Here is a 21,887-nt window from a genome sequence, read left to right as displayed (position 1 = left end):
AAAGGCAGAGACACAGGCAGAGGGAGAAGTAGGCTCCATGGAGGGAGCCTGACGTGGGACTCGATCCTGGGGCTCCAGGATCACAACCTGGGCAGAAGGCAGTGCTAAACCGCTGAGCCACCCAGGCTACCCATGTCCCTGTATTTTTAATGAGGCAGGGCAGGACCCTCTGGATGCGGACTACTGCTTGATGTTTCATCTCATTTCTCTTCTTTTGTTTTGTATTAGCTGGGTTAAAGAAACAATAACTTTCTCTGAAGTCAACTTTATTCCCAACATGGAACAAAATTTCCAGGAAAACAGAATTGTGGGTCCAAGGGAGATGAGGAAACAGCTAAAGTGCATGCAGCAGGGCCAAGGAAGGGGTCTCAGAGGATGGCAGTGCCAGCAGGCAGCACTTCCTGACTCATGAAAAGGTCCAGGTCCAAGTTGGGATCTTCCAAATCCAGCTTCAGAAATTTATCCACTAACATCTGGCAACTGATGGGAAAGAGGACAGTGGGATTTATTTATGGCAGAATAGAAAACTGAGTCCCCAGGCAGTAGGGGAGAGGCTGCGGCCCAGGGGGCCCAGGACAATTTAGGGATTTTGGAAACAAATCATGGGTGTTTGAAGGGCAAAGAGGCTGTCTGGGGCCCTGAAAGGGGAGAAGAGCTGCAGAACATGCTGGAAAGAACCAGGACACTGGGCCACACACTCACTTTTTCATTTGCTTCTTTAGCAACTCCTTGACAGGCTTGATGGGTTTCCCACTGCGGATCAAATCTGAGACCTAGTGATAAGAAGGGGGTGGGGGTGGGGAAGGTGGGTAAGAGAACCAGAAATAAGGATCAGAAGTCCCATGGACCCAGAAACCCAGGCCCCTGAGAGGAGCAGGGACAATGGTAGGGAGCCCTGATGGAGGGTTTGACCTCTGGATCTCACCTCCTTGCCACGAGTAAGGAGTTGGTCAGGAAGTCCAGCCTGGGCAGCTGTGTGGGAGGCATGGCTGGTCTTGGCCAAACCTTCACACACCTGATAGAAGAAAACGAGGTCGTCCCCATCCTCACAGGTCTCCATGGTCTTAAAAGAGACAGAAGGGGACAGAGTATCATCAATCACTCTGCATCTGGCCCTGAAACCCTTGGCCAATCCCTGTGGAGAGTGAGAGAGAGGAAGGATGCAGTATTGTGCTCCGGGCACCCCCGTTCTAATGGAGGAGTCTGTTTTGGGTTCTGGCAACTGCTCATCTGAGGGATCCCTAGAGAGCTGGATAGGTATCCTTACCAAATATTGCACAAGGGGCCCCTGTGGCAGCAGCTGGAGCTGAACAAGGCTCAGAAAGTTGGTGGCCACAAAGATGTGGGGGCACGTGGGTCCAAGTGCCAGCCAGTGTCGAAGCACGGCAGCTAGGAGCGCCAACCCGTCCACCTGTGCACAGGGCAGGCATCAGGGTACTGAAGCACAGGCACCCCCGTGTGTACCTGTCCACCTGCCCTAGCCGACCCCATCTTGCACTTCTCTGTTTCTTTTCTGCCCACACACGCCCACTCCTCTCCCATGGCCCAGCGTTACCCTCACGCCCCTTTGTCCTCCCCTCCTTGGCTTCTCATCAGTTTGTCTCCTCACCGTGTTGGTTCCCTTTCCAAATTCATCAATGAGGACCAGGGACTGCTTGGTGGCATTGTTTACTGCCTTCGCCACCTGCTGGGCAGCGGGTGGAAAGGGAGAGTTTCAGTAGTACTCAAGGCCTGTAAGGAACCCGCTGACCAGAGTCTGCCTGTGAGGGAAGCCGCTGTATGTGTGTCCACCCGTCTGGACTGGCGAGACTCGTTTTGTGCATCCCTTCTTTGCCAAAAATGCCTCATGCAGAGCAAAAGTTCAGTAACGTTTTCTGGTATTGATTCTCCCAGTCTCTGAACTTGGTGCTCCCTGCCCCTAATGGAGAAGCATGCAGCAGAGGGAATGTCTTTTGGTTCTGATCCTTTTTCAAGGATAGAGTTCCTTCCTCATTAACACCCTCCCCCAGTCCCACCCCCCTTTGCTCCCTTTGACCTGGTTGAGGTCGATCATGAAGGTGGAGAGGCCCAGTGAGATGGATTCACAGCTATGGATTCGCGTGAAGATGGCATCTACAGCTCCAATTTCGGCTTCCTCTGCTGGCACAAAGCTGCCCACCAGGGCCATGAATGTGATCAAGCCTACCTAAATATGGAGGAGACAGGGTCTGGCACCTGGTGGTGTGGGCCATGGTGAAGGTGAGGCGAGGCTGAGGGGTGAATTACAGATCAAGGAGGGATGGACACCACTTAACAGAAGAGAATGGCCCCCTCAGCTCTCTTTAGAATCAGGCGAGAGGGTGGGGGCGTGGGCAGAGGCACACTTGGGGACAGCATGGACTTATCGAGAGGTGAGGAGAGGCTTTCAGGCCACAGAGAGACCCGTTAGACCACGACTCTCCCTCAGGTAAAGGATGAGAACATGTGAGGAGCAGGGGGTGTGCACCATCGTCTTTCCATGACGGGTCGGGTCGGAACACCAGGGAGGAGTTGCAGGAACCTGTGTCTGCAGGCCAGTGGGAGATGGAGACAATGCAGAAGATGCCAGAGGCCTAGTGTGCCAGGATTCTCCTCACCTGTTTGAGGTATATGCTCTTCCCTGAGGAGTTGGGTCCAGTGATGACTTTGACTCTCCCTCTGTCCCCACCACATTCTGCAGAGTTGGGCACAAAGGTTCGGGCACAGAGTTCCATCAGAGGATGTCTGCAGTGGGTAGAAAGTTCCCTCACACATGGCCTGTGGATCTAGATGAACCAAGCCACCGGAAGATAGGGCCTTTGGGCCCCATGTGCCCCTGCTTCCACCCCCTGCTGCTCTTACCTGCCATTCTGGATCCGGACCCCGAGGAGTTGGGGTGAGTAACGGGGTCTTGAGTAGCCATAGTCGCGGGCAGCACTGGCAAGAGCCAGCAGGACGTCCAGGCGGGAGGCCAGGTCCAACACCCGGGTGAAGACAGCAGCCCGTGCCAGCACCTGACACTGCAGCTGGTGCATCAGCAGGGTCTCCTGGTCTAGGGGTGGTGGGGGTGGGAAGGGAGCCAGGCATCAGCTCCAGGGGAAAATGAAGAAGAGGCAGAGAAGCCAGCAGAGAGCCCTAGAAAGAGGCTTGCAGATACTGAGTCACCCCGAGACATTCAGAGGAAAAGGTGCAGAGCCCGAGTGAGAGAGCAGGAAGAAATGAGCCTCTGAGCTGGTTGCTCCCCTCAAGACTTTGCTTCTCCTCACCCCGGATGTCACAGTGCAGGTCCCCCAGCAGTGCGTCCAGCTCCTTGGTTCGAGCGCTACGATAGTGCAGCTTCCCCTCTGACAAAAACTGGAAACAAGGGCTCAAGTGGGCTTTGCATCCTTCATCTCCATCTCCTCTAACACCCCCTTCAGCCCCAGCCTGACTTCTTTTTTCTTGTAAAAAAAAAAAAAAAGAAAAAAGAAACCTTTTTATTTAAAAACATAGCAGACAGGGACGCCTGGGTGGCTCAGAGGTTGAGCATCTGCCTTTGGCCCAGGGCGTGATCCTGGGGTCCCGGGATTGAGTCCCACATCAGGCTTCCTGCAGGGATCCTGCTTCTCCCTCTGCCCATGTCTCTGCCTCTCTCACTCTGTGCCTCTCATGAATAAATAAAATAATAAAATCTTTTAAAAAATAATAAAAATAGACATAGGAAATTGCATAAAACAAATGTATACCTTAAGGAATTACAATGAGGCAAATACCCTTGTAATCAACCACGTAGGTCATAAAGTAGGTTAAAAAACTAAAATTTTGGTGGCTACTCCAGAGAACCATCCTAATTACACCCCTCTCCGACTCCTCAAAATTAACCTCTCTTCTGACTTTTCTGGGAATCAATTCCTTATTTTCTTTATAAGTTTATCTCTTAAATATTCATTCTTTTTTTTTTTTGAGAGAGAGACAGAGAGAGACAGAGGGAGAGAGAGAGAATAGGGCAGGGGAAAAGGAGCACAGAGGGAGAGAGAATCTTAAGTAGGTTCAACACACATTCTTTTGTATGTAACTGTCCAATTTTCTCAACACCATTGTTGAAGAGACAGTCTTTTCCCCACAGTGTATTCTTTCCTGCTTTGTCAAAGATTAATTGACCAGGGGAGCCTTATTTTAATTATTATTTGAGAAAGAGAGAGAGAGGGAGAAAGAGTATGCACATGCACGCACAGAAGTGGGGCAGGAAGGGCAGACAGAAAGGAGTAGCACTCTTCACAGAGCAAGGAGTCTGACATGGGGTTCAATCCAAGGATCCTGAGATCCTGAGATCATGACCTGAGTCAAAGGCAAATACTTAACCAACTGAGCCACCCACGCACCCCAATAAATAAAATCCTTTAAAAAAAAGATTAATTGACCATATATTAGTGGGTTTATTTCTGGGCTCTCTGTTCTGTTCCATTGATCTATGTGTCTATTTTTGTGCTAGCATCATACTGTTTTGATTACTACAACTTTGTAATATAATTTGAACTCTGGAATTGTGATACCTCCAGTTGTTTTTTGTTTTTTTTTTCAAGACTGCTTTGGCTATTTTGGGTCTTTTATGTTCCATATACATTTTAGAATGGTTTCTGCTAGTTCCATGAAAAATACTGTTGGTATTTTGGTGGGGGATTGCATTAAATCTGTAGATTGCTTTGGGTAGTATAGGCATTTTAACAATATTTGTTTTTCTAACTCCGGAGTATGCAATGTCTTTCCAATTCTTTGTGTCATCTTCAATTTCTTTCAAGGTTTTAGAGAACAGGTCTTTCATTTCTTTCCCATTTATCTCAGAGCTGGTAAAGATCAAAGTAAAACTATAGCAGAGACATCCCTCATTGGGCAGTGCTGATAGAATACAGCCCTCTCTCAGCTGCGGACTTATTTCTATTAGCACTCCAATACAGAGGTCAAGGGTCTTACCATGAAGTCCAGTCCTTCAATCTCAAAGTCACTGGCCTCTGCCATGGAAGGCAGGCGGGGAATAGAGAGAAGGAAGCCAATCTGAGGAAAGTGAAGAGGAGATAAGACAGGGAGTAAAGTACTGGGCACCCTATCTCTTTGGAAGATGCCAGAGATCCCTGTATTCTCCAGGGCTTCCCTCAGGGGCCTAAAGCTATCATAGGGTGTTCATATTCTTCAGACTTCTCCAGGAGTTTTCTTATCTAGCAGTGTGTCCTTCATAAGTTTAATATCTCCCATAAAAGATCCCTGGGGGTTATGCCCACATTTCTGCCCTCACCAGAGGTATGTAGATGACACTGCATGAAGGAATACGGGAGTCCAGATTCTCTAGCTCCTTCCGGGCCACCTCAGTGAGGAAACTGGGAAGTCCCATTAGCCTTCGTTTTTCTAGGAGGGTGAAAGACATGTGGGTGTCAAAAGCAAGGTTCCTGCCCTGTTGGCCATGGTTATCCCCAGTTGTAGTGGCCACCTACTGATGGTGGTCCCCAATCACTGGGCTCACAGGCCCAGCTGCACACCCAACACTCACTCTCATCAATGTCAGGATCTATGTTGGGGAGGACTGTGAAGTGATTTTCAGCAAGACTGCCCTCAAAGTCCACCTGAGGAGATAAAAAATCCAGTTGCTCATTGGCCAGAATCATCTGAAGTCCAGTCCCTCACCTCTCCTTGCACCCCTGTTCTCCTTGCATCTCCTGCTTTAACTCTAACTCTCCAAATGCATCTCTGATATCCTTCCACCTCCTCTCACCATTCCATTCTTTGGTCATCCAGGTGACCCTTAACGTCTCCCAGACATGGCTCTCGCCATGTTCCCCAGAGCCCAGGCTTCCTCCATCTGCCAATCCCACCTCCCTCCCCTGGGTCCCCAGGGGCTCTGCCTCTTTCTTCCACTCACCACCTTCCCAATGAGGCTGGCAATATGGTGCAAGTCATCAGAGAACTCTTGGGCAATGTCCTGAAAGAGCTGGATAGACTGGGGCAGGGAGCGGCAGGCATCCCTCAGGCCCAGGGCACTATACACAGTCTACAGCAGAAGTGGACAGAAGGTGGGCTGAGGCGAGGGGACAGGGACAGACTGAGGAGAACAGACAGCATCAGGGGAGAACAATAAGAAAGACACAAGGTCTCAAAGGCAAAGAAGAAATAGTAAGCAAGGAAATGGCATCTGTAAAACTCTGTGTCAGGCACTCCACACACACTCCTCACAGCAGTGAGGCCACAAAGAACTAGAATGTGGCCCCATCCCACATGAGCTCATAGTCTGTTGAGGGAGAAGAAACAAACCCACGGGATTTCAAAATAAAGTGATAGGTGCCTTAATAAAGGAGAGAATTTCATGTTGAGGAAGGAAGGAGAAAAAAACGGGGCAAGAGATAGGCAGGAAAGTACTTGAGCAGAAGAGGCAATACAGCACTGGGGTGAGGGAGCAGGAGGAAAGAAGGAGCGAGAGCCACTGACAGCTAAGTCCCCAGGGTGAAGCCCAAGTTAGACAGACACCTACTGAGCTTTACTCAGAAGCAGAGCACATACAAAGCATATAAATAAAAGGGCTTATAATCCAGCCCTGAAGATAACAAACGAGCAACATAAACAATGCCTACCCACAAAACAAACTGATCAAGTTATGGGACTAACTAAAATTAGTAAGGAAGGGATGCCTGGGTGGCTCAGGGGTTGAGCGTCTGCCTTAGGCTCAGGGCATGATCCTGGAGTCCTGGGATCAAGTCCCACATGGGGCTCCCTGCATGGAGCCTGCTTCTCCCTCTGCCTGTGTCTCTGCCTCTCTCTCTCCGTGTCTTTCATGAATAAATAAATAACATCTTTTTAAAAATTAGTAAGGAAGTTCAGAGAATATGACTAATAAAGGCTAACATCGTTGGGGAGATCTTTACAGAGAAAAGGAAATGAGGCGCCCCGGGTGGCTCAGTCAATTGGGTGTCTGACTCTTGAGTTCAGCTCAGGTCATGATCCTGGGATCCTGGGATACAGCCCCACATCAGGCACCCTGCACAGTGGGGAGCCTGCTTCTCCCTCTCCCTCTGCCCCTCCCCCTGCTTGTGCTCTCTCTCTCTGTGTCAAATAAATAAATAAAATGGTGGGGGGGAAGCCTATCTGAATCTGAAAAGCCAATCTGGGCATATTAAAAGTCAATCTCAGAAGAACTCTCAAGGATCTAAACTAGAAAAATCTGAGCAAAAATAAGCATTGCATTATAACTCATGAAATTAAGTAGTTATAAGGTAATTGTACTATGATTATATAAGATGTTAACTTTTTTTTATAAGATGTTAACATTAAGAGAATCTGCTTGAGGGGCGCCTGGGTGGCTCAGCAGTTGAACATCTGCCCTCGGATCCTGGAGTCCCAGGATCAAGTCCCACATCGGGCTCCCTGCATGGAGCCTGCTTCTCCCTCTGCCTGTGTCTCTGCCTCTCTGTGTCTCTCATGAATAAATAAATAAAATCTTAAAAAGAGAGAGGAGAGAGAGAGAAGCTGGTTGAAAAGGTATATTAGAACACCCTGTACAATTTTTGCAGCTTTTCTTCACTTCTTGTTTTTTTCTTAAGATTTTATTTATTTATTCATGAGAGACACACAGAGAGAAAGAGAAAGAGAGAGAGGCAGAAACACAGGCAGAGGGAGAAGCAGACTCCATTCCATGCAGGGAGCCTGACGTGGGACTTGATCCGAGGTCCCCAGGACCACACCCTGGACTGAAGGTGGCGCTAAACCACTGAGCCACCCAGGCTGCCCCTTATATTGTTTTTTAAAAAAGAATTTGGGATCCCTGGGTGGCTCAGCGGTTTGGCACCTGCCTTTGGCCCAGGGTATGATCCTGGAGTCCTGAGATCAAGTCCCACATCAGGCTCCCTGCATGGAGCCTGCTTCTCCCTCTGCCTGTGTCTCTGCTTCTCTCTCTCTCTCTGTGTCTCTCATAGATAAATAAATAAAATCTTTAAAAATAAAAAAAAAGAATTCATGTGTCTCTCATGAATAAATTAATAGAATCTTAAAAAAATAAAAATAAATAAGAAATTAAAACAAAACAGAATGATAAAGCTCAAAAAAACTTTTTAAAGATTTTATTTATGAGAGAGAGAGAGAAAGAGGCAGGCAGAGACACAGGCAGAGGGAGAAGCAGGCTCCCCACAAGAAGCCTGATGTGGGACTTAATCCCGGACCCCGGGATCACACCCTGAGCCAAAGGCAGGCACTCAACAGCTGAGGCACCCAGGCATCCCAACCTCAAAAATTTTTTTTAAAGAAAATGTTACCTATAGGTAGAAAGGGGGCAAAAGATAGAAACTAGAATTAGTTGCCTATTCCTTGTTTGGGAGATTACATTTGGAATTGTGTAAATATTTTACATAATTATAGAAGTAAATTAAAATGTATATGTGCTGCTGAAGCGAGTACAAAAGTAAATTAAATTGTAAAACCCAGTCTCTAAGAATCAAAAACAGAATGAAACAAATGAATGTAAATGTATATTCAGATAGTGACAACCACACAGAGAGGAGCTATTCCAAGTGACTAAAACACAGTAATTTGACTCTATCCTTAGGACAAAAAGAACTTCCCTCTTCATCTCCAAAAATCTTAAATTATTTTCAATAACAATATCATCGGTAGTAGTGCTGGTATTCCTACTAAGATTGTTGTGGAAGTAATATAAGAAAAGGCAAATGAGTGATATTCTAATCTTACCATTCCTAGTGTTATTGAGAACCAGAATTCCACTATGGAAGAAGGGATGTTGAAGAGGATAGTAAAGGAATATACAAGGTAAGAACCCTGTGCTTCTGAATTTATTTTTTTTATTTTTATTTATTTATGATAGTCACACACAGAGAGAGAGGCAGAGACACAGGCAGAGGGAGAAGCAGGCTCCATGCACCTGGAGCCCGAGGTGGGATTCGATCCCGGGTCTCCAGGATCGCACCCTGGGCCAAAGGCAGGCGCTAAACCACTGCGCTACCCAGGGATCCCTGTGCTTCTGAATTTAAATTGTTGCTATCAGTACCAATTTATTATGTATTTTACTTTTTAAAAAAGATTTTATTTATTTATTCATGAGAGAGAGAGACAGACAGACCCAGGCAGAGGGAGAAGCAGGATCCACGCGAGGAGCTCAATGTGGGACCCAATCCTGGATCCTCGGAATCAGGCCCTGAGCCAAAGGCAAGATGCTCAACCACTGAGTGAACCACCCAGGTGTTCCCATATTTTACTTTTTTTTTTTTAAGATTTATTTTTATTTTATTGTATTCATAGAGACACACACACAGAGAGAGAGAGAGGCAGAGACACAGGCAGAGGGAGAAGCAGGCACCATTCAGAGAGCCCGATGTGGGACTTGATCCAGGGTCTCCAGGATCATGCCCTAGGCCGCAGGTGGCGCTAAACCGCTGTGCCACCGGGGCTGCCCCCATATTTTACTTTTTAAAAACCCTAAATCTGTTTGCAGAAAAGCCTTTAAAGCAATAAAAAAAAACATGCTGTGCACCCTCTGGTATTCAAACTGTAATAGAGAAATACTATTTTTTACTAAAAGGAATCGGGGATCTTTGGAGAAATGTCTGGTTTTGGTTCAGAACCAAATGTAGGGGCGCCTGGCTGGCTCAGTCAGTAGAGCATGCAACTCTTGATCTCAGGGTTGTGAGTTTGAACCCCATATTGGGTGTCGAGATTACTTAAATAAATAAAATTTTAAAAAAGAAGCAGTAGATGTAAATGATATATCTGGTACATAGCGTCAAACCAGAGAGCAGGAGAGAAACTATCAAGTGGGGACACCTACTGGGGTCATGTTTAAAAGGACTCAGAAACCAACATGAAGAGGCTCCCATCGGCCACAGAGGAAATAATCTGAACACGTAGAAAGATTAAAAATGCCGTGGACTGAAACACATGTGTAAATCTGAGTTTGTGATGATATAAAAACTGCAACAAAAAACACACTGGCTACCTTGGAGGATGTTAGAGAACTAATAATTTCCTATATGCAGAGAGCTGGTAAGTGAAGGCAGGGGGGGAAATCAAGCAATTTCTTTAATATGAAATGTACCACTGGGTAACCAAAAGGCAGTTGAGATGAAGCTTCTCTTTACAGAAACATTCTGAATAATACATGGAGAAAGAATGATGGAATAACATGACCTTGCAGTCCCTAAGGAACTTCAGTATCAAACATCAAAAGCTGCTAACATCGCAAAAGGAGAGACAGACATATAAGGCATTATATTCTTCCACTTATAAAACAGTATTGAAGGGGATCCCTGGGTGGCTCAGCGGTTTAGCGCCTGCCTTTGGCCCAGGGCATGATCCTGGAGTCCCAGGATCGAGTCCCACATCAGGCTCCCTGCATGGAGTCTGCTTCTCCCTCTGCCTGTGTCTCTGTCTCTCATGAATAAGTAAATAAAATCTTTAAAAAAATAAATAAATAAATAAAAAATAAAACAGTATTGAAAAAAATCAAACTTGGATTTGCTCAATCTTCTAGATTCAACTGTTAATTTATAGAAATGTAATCATCAAAATCCAGGTTAAGGAAAACTCTACTGGAGAAACAATCCAGCTTCTTCACCACATAACTTGCAAGGGGAAGAAAGAGAGCTAAAGATGGAGGTAGAGATGGAGAGAGAACAGTGAAATGAAAAGGAACCCACAGAGGAGGCTTCAAGAGACATCATCCCATCACCATATGTTGAACACATTTGCACTCTAATTAAACAAAAAGTAATTTTAAAAAAATGATGACATTTAAGAGAGGATTAGAAATGTGAACATCAGATAATTGATGATATTCAAGAGCTGCGCTGTGTAAGATCATGGTATTGTTCTTTTTTAAAAGTAATTTTCTTTTTTTTTTTTTTTGAGATTTCATTTATTTATTCATGAGAGACACACACACACAGATAGGCAGAGACAGGCAGAGGGAGAAGCAGGCTCCATGCAGGGAGCCCAACATGGGACACGATCCCTGGTCCCCAGGATCAGGCCCTGGGCCGAAGGTGGCGCTAAAACACTGCGCCACCGGGCTGCCCCAAAAGTAATTTTCTTGGGACACATGAGTGGCTCAGCAGTCAAGCACCTGCCTTCAGCTCAGGGCCTGATCCCGGATTACCGGGATCACATCTCGCATCAGGCTCCTTGCATGGAGCCTGCTTCTCTCTCTGCCTGTGTCTCTGCCTCTCTCTGTGTGTGTCTCTCATGAATGAATAAATAAAATCTTTAAAAGAAAAAAGTAATTTTCTTTTAGAAATTATACTGAAATAGTTATGGGTGAAATGATATGATGTCTGGAATTGCTTCAAAATAATCCAGAGAGGGGAAAGAGGAAGAAGATGTACATGAAACAAGATTGGTATGAGTCAAAGTATTCAGGCTGCATGGTGGGCATGTAGGGGTTTGTTATATTATTCTAATTTTTTTAATAATTTCTATGATACAAAGTTGTTGTTGAGATAAAATCGGACCGGGTGAGTAAAGTGCAGAGGGCCTGGATCGCCTGCTGAGGGGCTTAACTTGGAACTATGGGTTTTGAAGGGGAGCCTTACCTGGTACAGAACCTGCCAATCACTGGTCTTGGTGTGGGACAGCTTCATGCGTTTCAGAATCAGCTACAGTCAGACAAGGGGATGGCCGCTGTCTTCTCTCCTCCATTCTAATGCCCCCAAGAATCCCAGTGCTCCTTCCCTACCTCCCTGCCCTGGCCTGGGCTCACAGGCACATTCTTGATATGACCCAGCAGCCGATGCAGCATTTGAGCCATGTCCAGATTCTGAGGTAGGAGGAAAAACTGAATGACATCCAGCCGAGAATTTAGCTCTTCCAGATCCTGAGTTGGACGTGTGAACCACAGCCTGGAAGTGAGGGATGAAGTAGGGAGGGACCAGAAGTTACATCTGTTCTCATCATTGTCTTGATTTCAATTTGTGAAAAATGTGTGTTTGGAGGTCCCTGGGGATTGGGGTGAAATGTATCTGTACTGGCAAGTACGGTGTCCTATCCACATGGGTATGTTTACACATATTCACTAAAAATCTCTGCATGTGAGCATGACTCTGTTTATCGTGGTTTTGATGGATGTGACCATGTGTCACTCCATGTGGATATGCGACAGAGCTTGTCAATATTTAGACGGAGAGCAACATATTGAGGTATTTGTGTGCCAACATTCTAGCTCTCTCTGCAGCTGAGTAAGAGAGGGTGAGTCAGCATGAGTTTATCTGCATTTAGCTGTAAGTGTCTCTGGGTGTGACAGTACAGACATCTTTTCCTGTTCTGTAAAAGTATATAACCATTCCATGGGGAATGGTAAGTCCTCAATTCATGATAATGGTCACTTCTGCAGAGAAGAAAGGGTTGGGAAGGGACACTTAAGAGGTGTCAATAACATTGTCTTTTTTTTTTAAGACTCTTTAAAACTTTTATTTATTGATTTATCTGAGAGAGTGAACGCATGAACAAGGGGAGTGGTAGGGGGAAAAACAGCCTTCCTGCAAAGTGAAGAGCCTGATGCAGGGCTCCATCCCAGGACCTGAGATCATGACCTGAGTCAAAGTCAGACAACCAATTGAGCCACCCAGTGACACCCCCCCCACCGCCAACCTTTTTAAGTAAGCTCTATGCCCATTGTGGGGCTTGAACTCACAACCCCAAGATCAAGAGTCACGTGCTCTATCAACTGAGCCAGCAGCAGGGCACCCCTTTAGTAACATGTTATATTCTTAAATATGCAGGTGCAAACACAGAGGTTTATATCATCATCATCATTACTTCCACTATTGTGTGTCTGAGGTATTTTCTAATAAATTAAATTAGTATATGGTAATAAATGTCTCATCTGGGTTTGTCTGATGTCCTTGTCTCTCTATGGCTATGAAGAGTGTGACTCTGCAAGGACCTGTGAGACAATGAATTCTTTTCTGCATTAGAGCAGGACATTTAGCCATGCTATTTTATATAAGAAGCAACCTGAGGAGACACTGGGGCCTGAGGATATGTATCTCACACTATAGCCTAAGGCCAGTTACCCTGGGTTAGAACACCCCAGGGAGGGATCCCTGGGTGGCACAGCGGTTTGGCGCCTGCCTTTGGCCCAGGGCGCGATCCTGGAGACCCGGGATCGAGTCCCACGTCAGGCTCCCGGTGCGTGGAGCCTGCTTCTCCCTCTGCCTATGTCTCTGCCTCTCTCTCTCATTCTGTGTGACTATCATAAAAAAATTAAAAAAAAGAACACCCCAGGGAGTGAAGCAGAGGGCTGGGTGGGATTTAAGGGTGGGTTTTAGGCACCTCTGCTCCTTAGCCACAGACAGCTCCACCTGCAGCAGTGTAGGCCAGACTGTGAATACCTGTCCCCATTCTGGAAAGCACAAGCTTCACCGAGCCATCTATCTTGTAAAATCCTGAGGTTTTTCTGACTCATGTACTGCTAGTGCCAGGAGATATCGTAATCGAGCTAAATCTCCTAATTTTACAGCCGAGAAAATGAAGCCCTTAGAGAATAAGCAGCTTGTCCAAAGTTATTGTGCTAGTAAGAAGTATAGCTGGGTCTCCAACTCAGGTCTCCAGACTACTAGGGCAGTGCTTTTCAGAGCACACTGTGACATCCAGTCACCGTCCTGGTGCCCCGTCCTGCTGTAAGCCAACTGGGCCCCTAGTTCATAATTCAGGTTATGAGTCCATGCCCTACTGGATCCTACCTGGGGGATTGGCATTCCTTTCTGCATTTAACTCTGTTCTTCTCTAAGAATTCTTTTGCTCTCATCCCTGGCTGAGATGAGAGATCTGCACCTGTAGAATGCGAGGGTAATTAACTCATCCCAATTACCTGGAGACAACCTCAGACATTATCCTAAATTAACCGCCAAAAGACACACAGTGCAGGGCACATGAGGTGAGGAAAGAATTGTGCATCTGTGGGCTAGCAAAGTCTTCAGCTCTGAGCTTGTAGAGACAATGGGACCAATGTGCTTGCATCTGTGTACCATGCTCACTCGCTGGGTGCTACTACATCCAAGGCCATGTGCTAGACACCGACGTTAACAGACATGACCACTGTATGGAGCTCACAGCTATGAGTGAGCAGGTTCACTGACTGCTGACTCCAACCTAATGGAACAGTGCAGCCAGAAAACATAAACAGGCACTAAGCAGGCAGGAAGGTGGTCAGTCTGCTTCCAGGTGCCTGTGAAAGTTTCCCCGAACAGGTGACAGAAGGCTTGCCACCTTCAAGAGGAGGACAGATTCTGACAAGTGAACAAGGGAAAAATCTTCCATAGAAGGAACTGCATAAACACAGGCGTGGTGTATTTCCACTGTAGAAAATGGCCCAAACGACCAGAATATAAGGTGGGTCCAGTGAGGAGGGATTTAGGCAGGGCTGGGAAGATAATCCTGGAAATTTAAGGTGAGGTGAATAGGAGGGGCCCTGAACATCATATGGCTAAAGATGCTGATGCTCATCTGACAGGGAATGGGGAAGCCTCCTGAGGTTTGTTATTTTGTTTCTACTTAAGGTTTAAGAAAAAAGTGGAGTGCACCTCCAAAATAGAGATCCATTTTGGAATGACAAGTATTTTGGAATGAAGGGCAGATTAGAAAAAGAAGAGATTAGAGGCAGAGAGACCAATTCGAAGGTGACTGCAATGCTCCAGATTGGAAATGATTAGAGCCAGAATTAGCAGTGGAGAGAGATGGCTGAAAGACATTTCAGGGTGGAATCAATAGGCCTTAGTGAATAATTGATATGAAGGATGATGGAGAAGCATCAATCCAAGATTCAGTGCTTGAGAAACAGTATTGCCAGCAATGCCATTAGCCAGAAAAAAAGGATGCAGGAAGGGGAACAGGCCCAGTGGGCATCAGTTTAGATGCTTTGAGTTTGAACTGCCTATGGAAATTACAAGTGGTGATGATATGCAGTGAGCATTCCACATATGGAGGTCAGAGCTAGAGACACAATTTTGAAAGTCATTAGAGAATAGCTCAAAAAAAAATTTTTTAAGAATAGCTCAAATTTGAAGTATGGTTTTTATAATTAAAGATAGTACCATAAGGGATCCCCAGGTGGCTCAGCGGTTTAGTGCCTGCCTTCAGCCCAGGGTGCAATCCTGGAGTCCCGGGATCGAGTCCCACATCAGGCTCCCTCCATGGAGCCTGCTTCTCCCTCTGCCTGTGTCTCTGCCTCTGTGTGTGTGTCTCTCTCATGAATAAATAAACAAAATCTTTAAAAAAAAATAAAAAATAAAGATAGTACCATATGGGGTGCCTGGCTGGCTCAGTTGGTATAACAGGTGACTTGATCTTGGGGTTGTGAGTTCAAGCCCTACAATGAGGAGTATACTGTACTTAAAATTTAAAAATATTTAAAAATATACTGCCCTACCATATGAGGTAGAAACTTCTAGTTATTAAAAAAAAAGACAATATACAGCCTAAGAAATAGTTAACAATATTGTAGCAACTTTGCATGTGACAGATGGCAGCTAGATTTATTTATTTATTTATTTTATTTATTTTATTTATGATAGTCACACAGAGAGAGAGAGAGAGAGAGAGAGAGGCAGAGACACAGGCAGAGGGAGAAACAGGCTCCATGTACTAGGAGCCCGACGTGGGATTCGATCCCAGGTCTCCAGGATCACGCCCTGGGCCAAAGGCAGGTGCTAAACCGCTGCGCCACCCAGGGATCCCTGGCAGCTAGATTTATTGTGATCACTTCATAATGTGTATAAATGTTGAATCACTATGTTGTATACCTGAAACTAATATAATAGTGCTTATCAACTATACTTCAATTAAAAAAAGATACTACCACGTATGAATTAGTATTCTGTGGCTGTTTCTGTTGCCTATGTATGCAAGTCTGTATGACCAATGGGCATATGTGTATCTGTGCTGACAACATCAAATGAGGATAATACTAGCTACCACATGAGGTTGTTATAAGGATTAAATGCATTTAGGTAGCATTTGGGAAATAGCAGTTGTTTTTATTACTACTAGATGGAGTGGTGTGTGGTGAGCCCGTAGACTGCATGCATGAGCCTATGGCAGGTGAGACTCACCTGAGCAGCTTCTCTCCCCACTTACAGCGGCATCTGTTGAGGATTCCTGTGGGGAAAAGCAAGGGCAGGGAGCAAGTTTGTTACAAGGCAGGGGCAGGGAAAGGAATGTGTGGATGTGTATAAACCAAGGCATCTGGGCCAGAGGTTTCAGGTGTTGGGCAGGCTGACCTGGGGGCGTTCCCCAGATACAGGACACAAAGGCAGCTAAAACCAGCGCCTGGCCACAAGTCTGAGCCAGGATTACCTTACATGGGCTTAGGGGAGGAATGGGTACTCACAGGAGCAGTCAGCCAGAAAAATACACAGAGTGGTTGTAGTTGGATTCAACAAAGAGCTCAACACATATATGTAAACATTAGACACAATCCACTGAGATATGCACAGTAAAACCATGTGGAAACTTGGGGCGATGTCCCTACTATACCCTAAAGCCAGAGACAACTGATAAAGACTCAGTGCCAATAAAACATGCAGTTATGCAGTTATGTAACTCTCCTCTATACACAGGACTTGGACAGGTGCGCGACTGGCAGAAACATCCATACAAGCCCAAGGAACAAACATAGAATTGGCAAAGTCAGTGATGATATGCAAATGACACTGGGCAATGGTGGGTGAGGGGAGATGCCCAAGCTCAGGGAGGGTACAAAAATGATAAGACAGCTGTACTGGAGTGGAAGAGACACCTGGCAGTGGGAGTGAACTGGAAAGAGAGGGGCTGGGACACATATTTGGAGGCAGTCACTTTTCTGGCAGGCTTTGTAGTGTGGGATGAAGGAAGGGACATACCTACCAAAGAGGCTGAGCCCCTCCTTCAGCCCGCTGGCCACTTTGTACACCGAGGGATGGGGCTCACTCTTAAATATCTGCAGAACACTGTCAGGGAGAAATGGGGTACCTTGGTTTTTTTTTTAAGATTTTATTTATTTATTCATGAGAGACACAAAGAGGCAGAGACATAGGCAGAGGGAGAAGCAGGCTCCCTGAAGGGAGCCCTATGTGGGACTCGATCCTGGGACACCTGGATCATGCCCTGAGCCAAAGGCAAATGCTCAGCCACTGAGCCACCCAAGCATCCTGGTACCTTGGGTTTTTAAAGGGAATTGAGAAAATGGAATGGAGGTGGGGAACACACTCCGAGATCAAGGGTTGTTGTAAGGTCTGTCCCACACTCCTCTCTGCTTCCATTTTTCTCTTCAGGATAAATGACTCGGGAAGGTAGGATACCTATTTGGCACCTTTGTGATTTTCTTCCTTTATCCTCACTCTCTCTTCCTTTACTTCAAGGAGACAGACTTTAATAACCCCAGGATTAAAGAAACTGGAGCCTCATTAGGATTATTAGAGCATTAAACTTAATCCTTCTCCCTCCCATGAGACAACAGCCTGCTTCCCCTTACCTGTATGTGTCTTGATCTATGCTCACCAGATGGGTCCTGAGGACAGAAAACAAGCAGAAGGGAGGTGGATGGGGTAGGGGCAGTGTGAGTTCACTGCTAGATTCCACTCCTCTCAGTATTCTCCCCAGAGCTCCACACCCCCTTCAGGTGCTCTTGTGTGTCCTAGAGCACTTTACCTGATGGGTCACTACCCACTCCCCCACCCCTAACCCTGTCTTACTATTCAGGCCTCCCAATCCCACCTAACTTTGCTTGAGGTTAGGGTGAATCACCTACAATACAAATTTCTTAAAGCCCAGGATGGGGACGCTGATGTTATAGTCTTCCAGTTCAACCCCAATTCTTCTTCGACCCAGGAACTTGAGCAGCCCTCCAAGTGCCCGAACCTGGGAGGGGATCGGGAATGGAGTTGAGGTCAATTCCAATGTCCTCGAGGCTGGATAATGCCAGGGGAAGCTATTATTTTCCAGGACTGGACGAGTACCTCCCAGGACTCAACCCTAGGAATGGATTTCTCCATCCTGCTGCATCCCAACCCTCATCTCCAGGACCTTTCTCACCGTGAGGAGGCAGTCAAAGGGAATAATGGAGGAGAGGAAGAGGATTTTCTCAGTGGTAGTCATGGAGTAGGGAATGAAGGTGTAGTTTCCCGAAAGGAGGCGCTGTTTGCTTATCTCCAGGCCTATTTGGGGGGAGGCATAGGAGGGAAAGGTCTTGTAGCCCCAATTTTCCACCCCATTTTAAGAACAAGACAATAGAAGCAAGAGAGATGATGTGACCAAGCTGCCACAGGCAGCTAATGGAAAGCTGAAACAAGAACCAAATCTTCAGACTCCCATCTAAATCTCTTTATTTTTACATTTAATATAAAGATCTTTGGCTGAGAGCACAACTTGAGAAAGATAAGTGACTCAGGAAGGTAGGATATCCATTTGGAATTTGAGATTTGGAGTCAAAAAGATCATATTAATGTGGAATGAATAACACTAGTGTCTCAACATCTAATTAGGAAAGAACATTCCCTATTCTTTCTGCAAGCCTGGGAAGCTTATGGAAGTGCCTTAGGGATCATCAGAGTCAGCCTCTTTCTTTCTTTCTTTCTTTCTTTCTTTCTTTCTTTCTTTCTTTCTTTCTTTCTTCCTTCCTTCCTTCCTTCCTTCCTTCCTTCCTTCCTTCCTTCCTTCTTTTTTTAAGGGACAAGGGGCTTTGTCTTAAAAGTGAAAATTCCAACAATCCAAGCTATCCATAAAATGTCACCACTCTTTCTCATGGAAGGCCCTCATCCCTAGACATGTCTATGTGGAAATTTCACTAGGATTCAGGTTATTAAAGGGTAGAGAGCAGGAGAGATCTTAAAGACACTGGTTATGGGGCTTGGAGAACACAAGGGTTGGGATGAGATAAGGCTGGGGGAGACTTCTGATGATGGGGCTGGAGTAAGGAGAAAGGGTAGGGAAGCTGGGATGGGGAGCTGGGCAAAGCAAAGAAGTACCAAAATCCACACTTGGCAGAAATATGATTTCAGGTCTCTTAGGCTTGCTGTGCTCCTGGGATGCTGTAGGGGAAACAAAGAAAGGGCCATCAGTCTGGACATCTCAGTCCCCTGCTTCTGTCCCACTCTGCGCTCACCCAATTCTAGCCTCCTAGCTGTAGCTCCTTCCAAGACCCTTTAGCCTCCTGGAATATTCCACAGTTTAGTCTTTCCCCATTTTCATTTTTCCCCCTCACCCAGTCCTTACCAAGCTTCCCTAGAAACCGAGTCATATTCTCATCTTGTTTGGCAGTCGTAACAATAGACCGGGGATTGATTTCATCCAATACTTAGAAGGAGAATGGAGACCAAATGAGTTAAAGGATCCTTATCCTCTAAGAGGGGAGCCCATAGCCCTCCCCTTACTATCTCTCTCTTCTAAGCCCCTCCTCAAAACAAACAAACAAAACACCCTCACTTCTTCTCTCTAAAAGTAAGGAGTGCTCTACACATTGGCAGCATAGGAGCAGGCATGAAGTTTTGGAAAAGAGTAGTAAGATGGGCAGGGTGGCAGGAGGGAAGAGAAGTGGCCTGGAGATGTCACTAGACTATAAACCTCTGAAGGACAGACATGACTGGTTTGCCTGGGACTATATCTCCAGCACCTGATACACTGTAAACACATAATAAACGTTCGTTGAATAATGAAATGCATTTCTATAAATGACACAGAGAGCCTCTAGGAGTGAATTGCTAAAATAGATTGAGTCAAGTGAAGATACGGGAATGAAATACACATTCAGTCCCAAAGTAGAGGAACTCAGGCCTCTGCCCCCACCTCTCTGGAGAAGCTTGAGACTCTCGTTGTCCGGGGCATCTGGCATGAAGTGGATGGTGGAGTCACTGGTGTCATAATAGGCAATGCCTAAGTATCCTGAATTCCACAGGACGCACAGATGGATCTGTCCCGAGGGGGTGGGGGGTAGAAAACAGGCTTGAACTGCTGGTAAGTGCAGGGTTATGTCATGTCTTGCTTAATTTTAATCATTTTATCTAATCCCTGAGATAGGCATCATCACCCCCCATTCAGTCAGTGTGTAACTGAGCAGAGGCAGCGACTAGCTAGCCCTTTCCAGCCCATTTATTCCAGCATCCCGACGGTCAAACCAGCGCCCCGCTCTTGGGGTCCAAGCTCCCGCATGGCCGCCCTGAGACCTCCGCTGGCTCCTGCTCCTGCTCCTGCTCCTCCTCCTCGGCCTCCCCGTGGCCCTGCACGGGGGCCGGGCTGGAACAGGTGGCCAAGGCTGCCTGGGGCCGCGGGCCCTGCGGCGTCCTGCCTGGGGTCGCTCGGACGGAGGCCATGGCCTCGGAGGCTCTGTGGGTGCAGAAGACGAAGTCAGTTCAGGAGCCGGGAGGCCGGGGTCGGGGTGCGCAGGGACGCAAATCCACTCAGGACTTCTGGGCGCGGGCAGAGCCCAGAACTTCTGGGCTGAGGCGCACGGCCCTCGCTGCGAGGGCCGGGCCGGCTTGACCCGGGACGTCTGAGCTACGTCACTGAAGCCAGACGGTGCAGACCTCCACTCGCCCGGCCTCCTGTCAGTCACGTGGGGGTGGTTGCTTCTGGCAGGAGGACGGGGCGGGGGCCTGCACGGCTCCTCTCTCCGCCATGGCCAACCACACACAACCACGATCGCAGCCCTAACCTTGCGGCGTTCCCACCCCAGCCGTGGCCAACTAGCGGCGTTTTCCCGCGTTTTCAGTCACCTGGGTCGCTACGTGAGCGAGAGTCCGTCACTACAGCCTCACGCGGCCTAGAGGGGCGTATCCGCATGAGGGCGGGGTGCGCACGCACACGCCCCGCCCCTCTAAGTCGCTATTGGCCCGAGGGATCCGGATTCTGCCTGGAGATGGAACGGGGGGGGGAGAGCCGCGGTTGCTGGGTGGCGGGACGCTGATTGGCCCGTTCGCATATGGGGCGGTGCCAGAACGTTCAAACTTCCCGCCGGCGCCGCTGGCCTTCCCTGGTTCTGGCCTTTGGTTTTTTTTTTTTCTTTCTTAGTGACTGACATTTATTCAGTACATATAGTTTACCAGGCTGTAGGTTGAGCATTTTACCAGATTTTTTTAAAAAATAAATTTATCTTTTATTGGTGTTCAATTTGCCAACATATAGCATAACACCCAGTGCTCATCCCGTCAAGTGCCCCCTCAGTGCCCTTCACCCAGTCACCCCCACCCCCCGCCCACCTCCCCCTCCACCGCCCCTAGTTCGTTTCCCAGAGTTAGGAGTCTTCATGTTCTGTCTCCCTTTCTGATATTTCCCACACATTTCTTCTCCCTTCCCTTATATTCCCTTTCACTATCTTCCCCAAATGAATGAGAACATACACTGTCCTTCTCCGATTGACTTACTTCACTCAGCATAATACCCTCCAGTTCCATCCACGTCGAAGCAAATGGTGGGTATTTGTCGTTTCTAATGGCTGAGGAATATTCCATTGTATCCATAGACCACATCTTCTTTATCCATTCATCTTTCGATGGACACTGAGGCTCCTTCCACAGTTTGGCTATTGTGGACATGGCTGCTAGAGACATCGGGGTGCAGGTGTCCCGGCGTTTCATTGCATCTGAATCTTTGGGGTAAATCCCCTCTGGCCTTTGATTGACACGACGTAGAGCCTGCTAGAAAGTCCGAAGTGGAGCTTGCACCAGAGCCCAGGGAACTGGTGTAGGGGTGTTCTGTGGGGCGGGCTAAAGCAGCAGAGGGGAGTTGCGTTTTTTTCTGGAGAGTGGAGATAAGTTACATCAATTAAACCTGTGCCAACAGCTCTAAATTAATATTTGCACCCACTAAGTTAATATTTGTTGAACAGCTTAGGACAGTACCTGGTAAACTGGTAAGAGCTACTACGTGTTTCAAATAAATAAGCAGAAATAAAGTGAGAC

At 47.0% G+C, this 21,887-nt stretch overlaps 1 protein-coding gene across 1 annotated transcript; it reads right to left on the bottom strand.

Moving 5' to 3' along the window:
- Positions 1 to 161: 161 nt before the first annotated feature.
- MSH5 (mutS homolog 5) lies at positions 162 to 21,717 on the bottom strand. The gene is made up of 26 exons (XM_055330513.1): positions 21,351 to 21,717; positions 20,703 to 20,839; positions 20,154 to 20,313; positions 19,777 to 19,900; positions 19,207 to 19,287; positions 18,960 to 19,022; positions 18,028 to 18,149; positions 17,744 to 17,853; positions 17,468 to 17,503; positions 16,861 to 16,943; positions 16,068 to 16,113; positions 11,696 to 11,858; positions 11,553 to 11,615; positions 5,888 to 6,016; positions 5,519 to 5,591; positions 5,267 to 5,376; positions 4,948 to 5,028; positions 3,264 to 3,351; positions 2,860 to 3,049; positions 2,616 to 2,742; positions 2,036 to 2,185; positions 1,610 to 1,684; positions 1,268 to 1,411; positions 926 to 1,063; positions 703 to 773; positions 162 to 480 (listed from the first exon to the last, which is right to left on the bottom strand). Exons 3-26 carry the CDS (start codon positions 20,298 to 20,300, stop codon positions 369 to 371), a joined length of 2,526 nt encoding a protein of 841 aa, XP_055186488.1. The 5' UTR covers positions 20,301 to 20,313; positions 20,703 to 20,839; positions 21,351 to 21,717; the 3' UTR covers positions 162 to 368.
- Between the last annotated feature and the right edge of the window lie 170 nt (positions 21,718 to 21,887).

This window comes from Nyctereutes procyonoides, unplaced genomic scaffold (genome assembly GCF_905146905.1).
Source record: "Nyctereutes procyonoides isolate TBG_1078 unplaced genomic scaffold, NYPRO_anot_genome, whole genome shotgun sequence".
Lineage (NCBI taxonomy): Eukaryota > Metazoa > Chordata > Mammalia > Carnivora > Canidae > Nyctereutes > Nyctereutes procyonoides.
The sequence above is the reverse complement of the archived record's forward strand: the minus strand, read 5'-3'. Positions and strand labels throughout refer to the sequence as shown.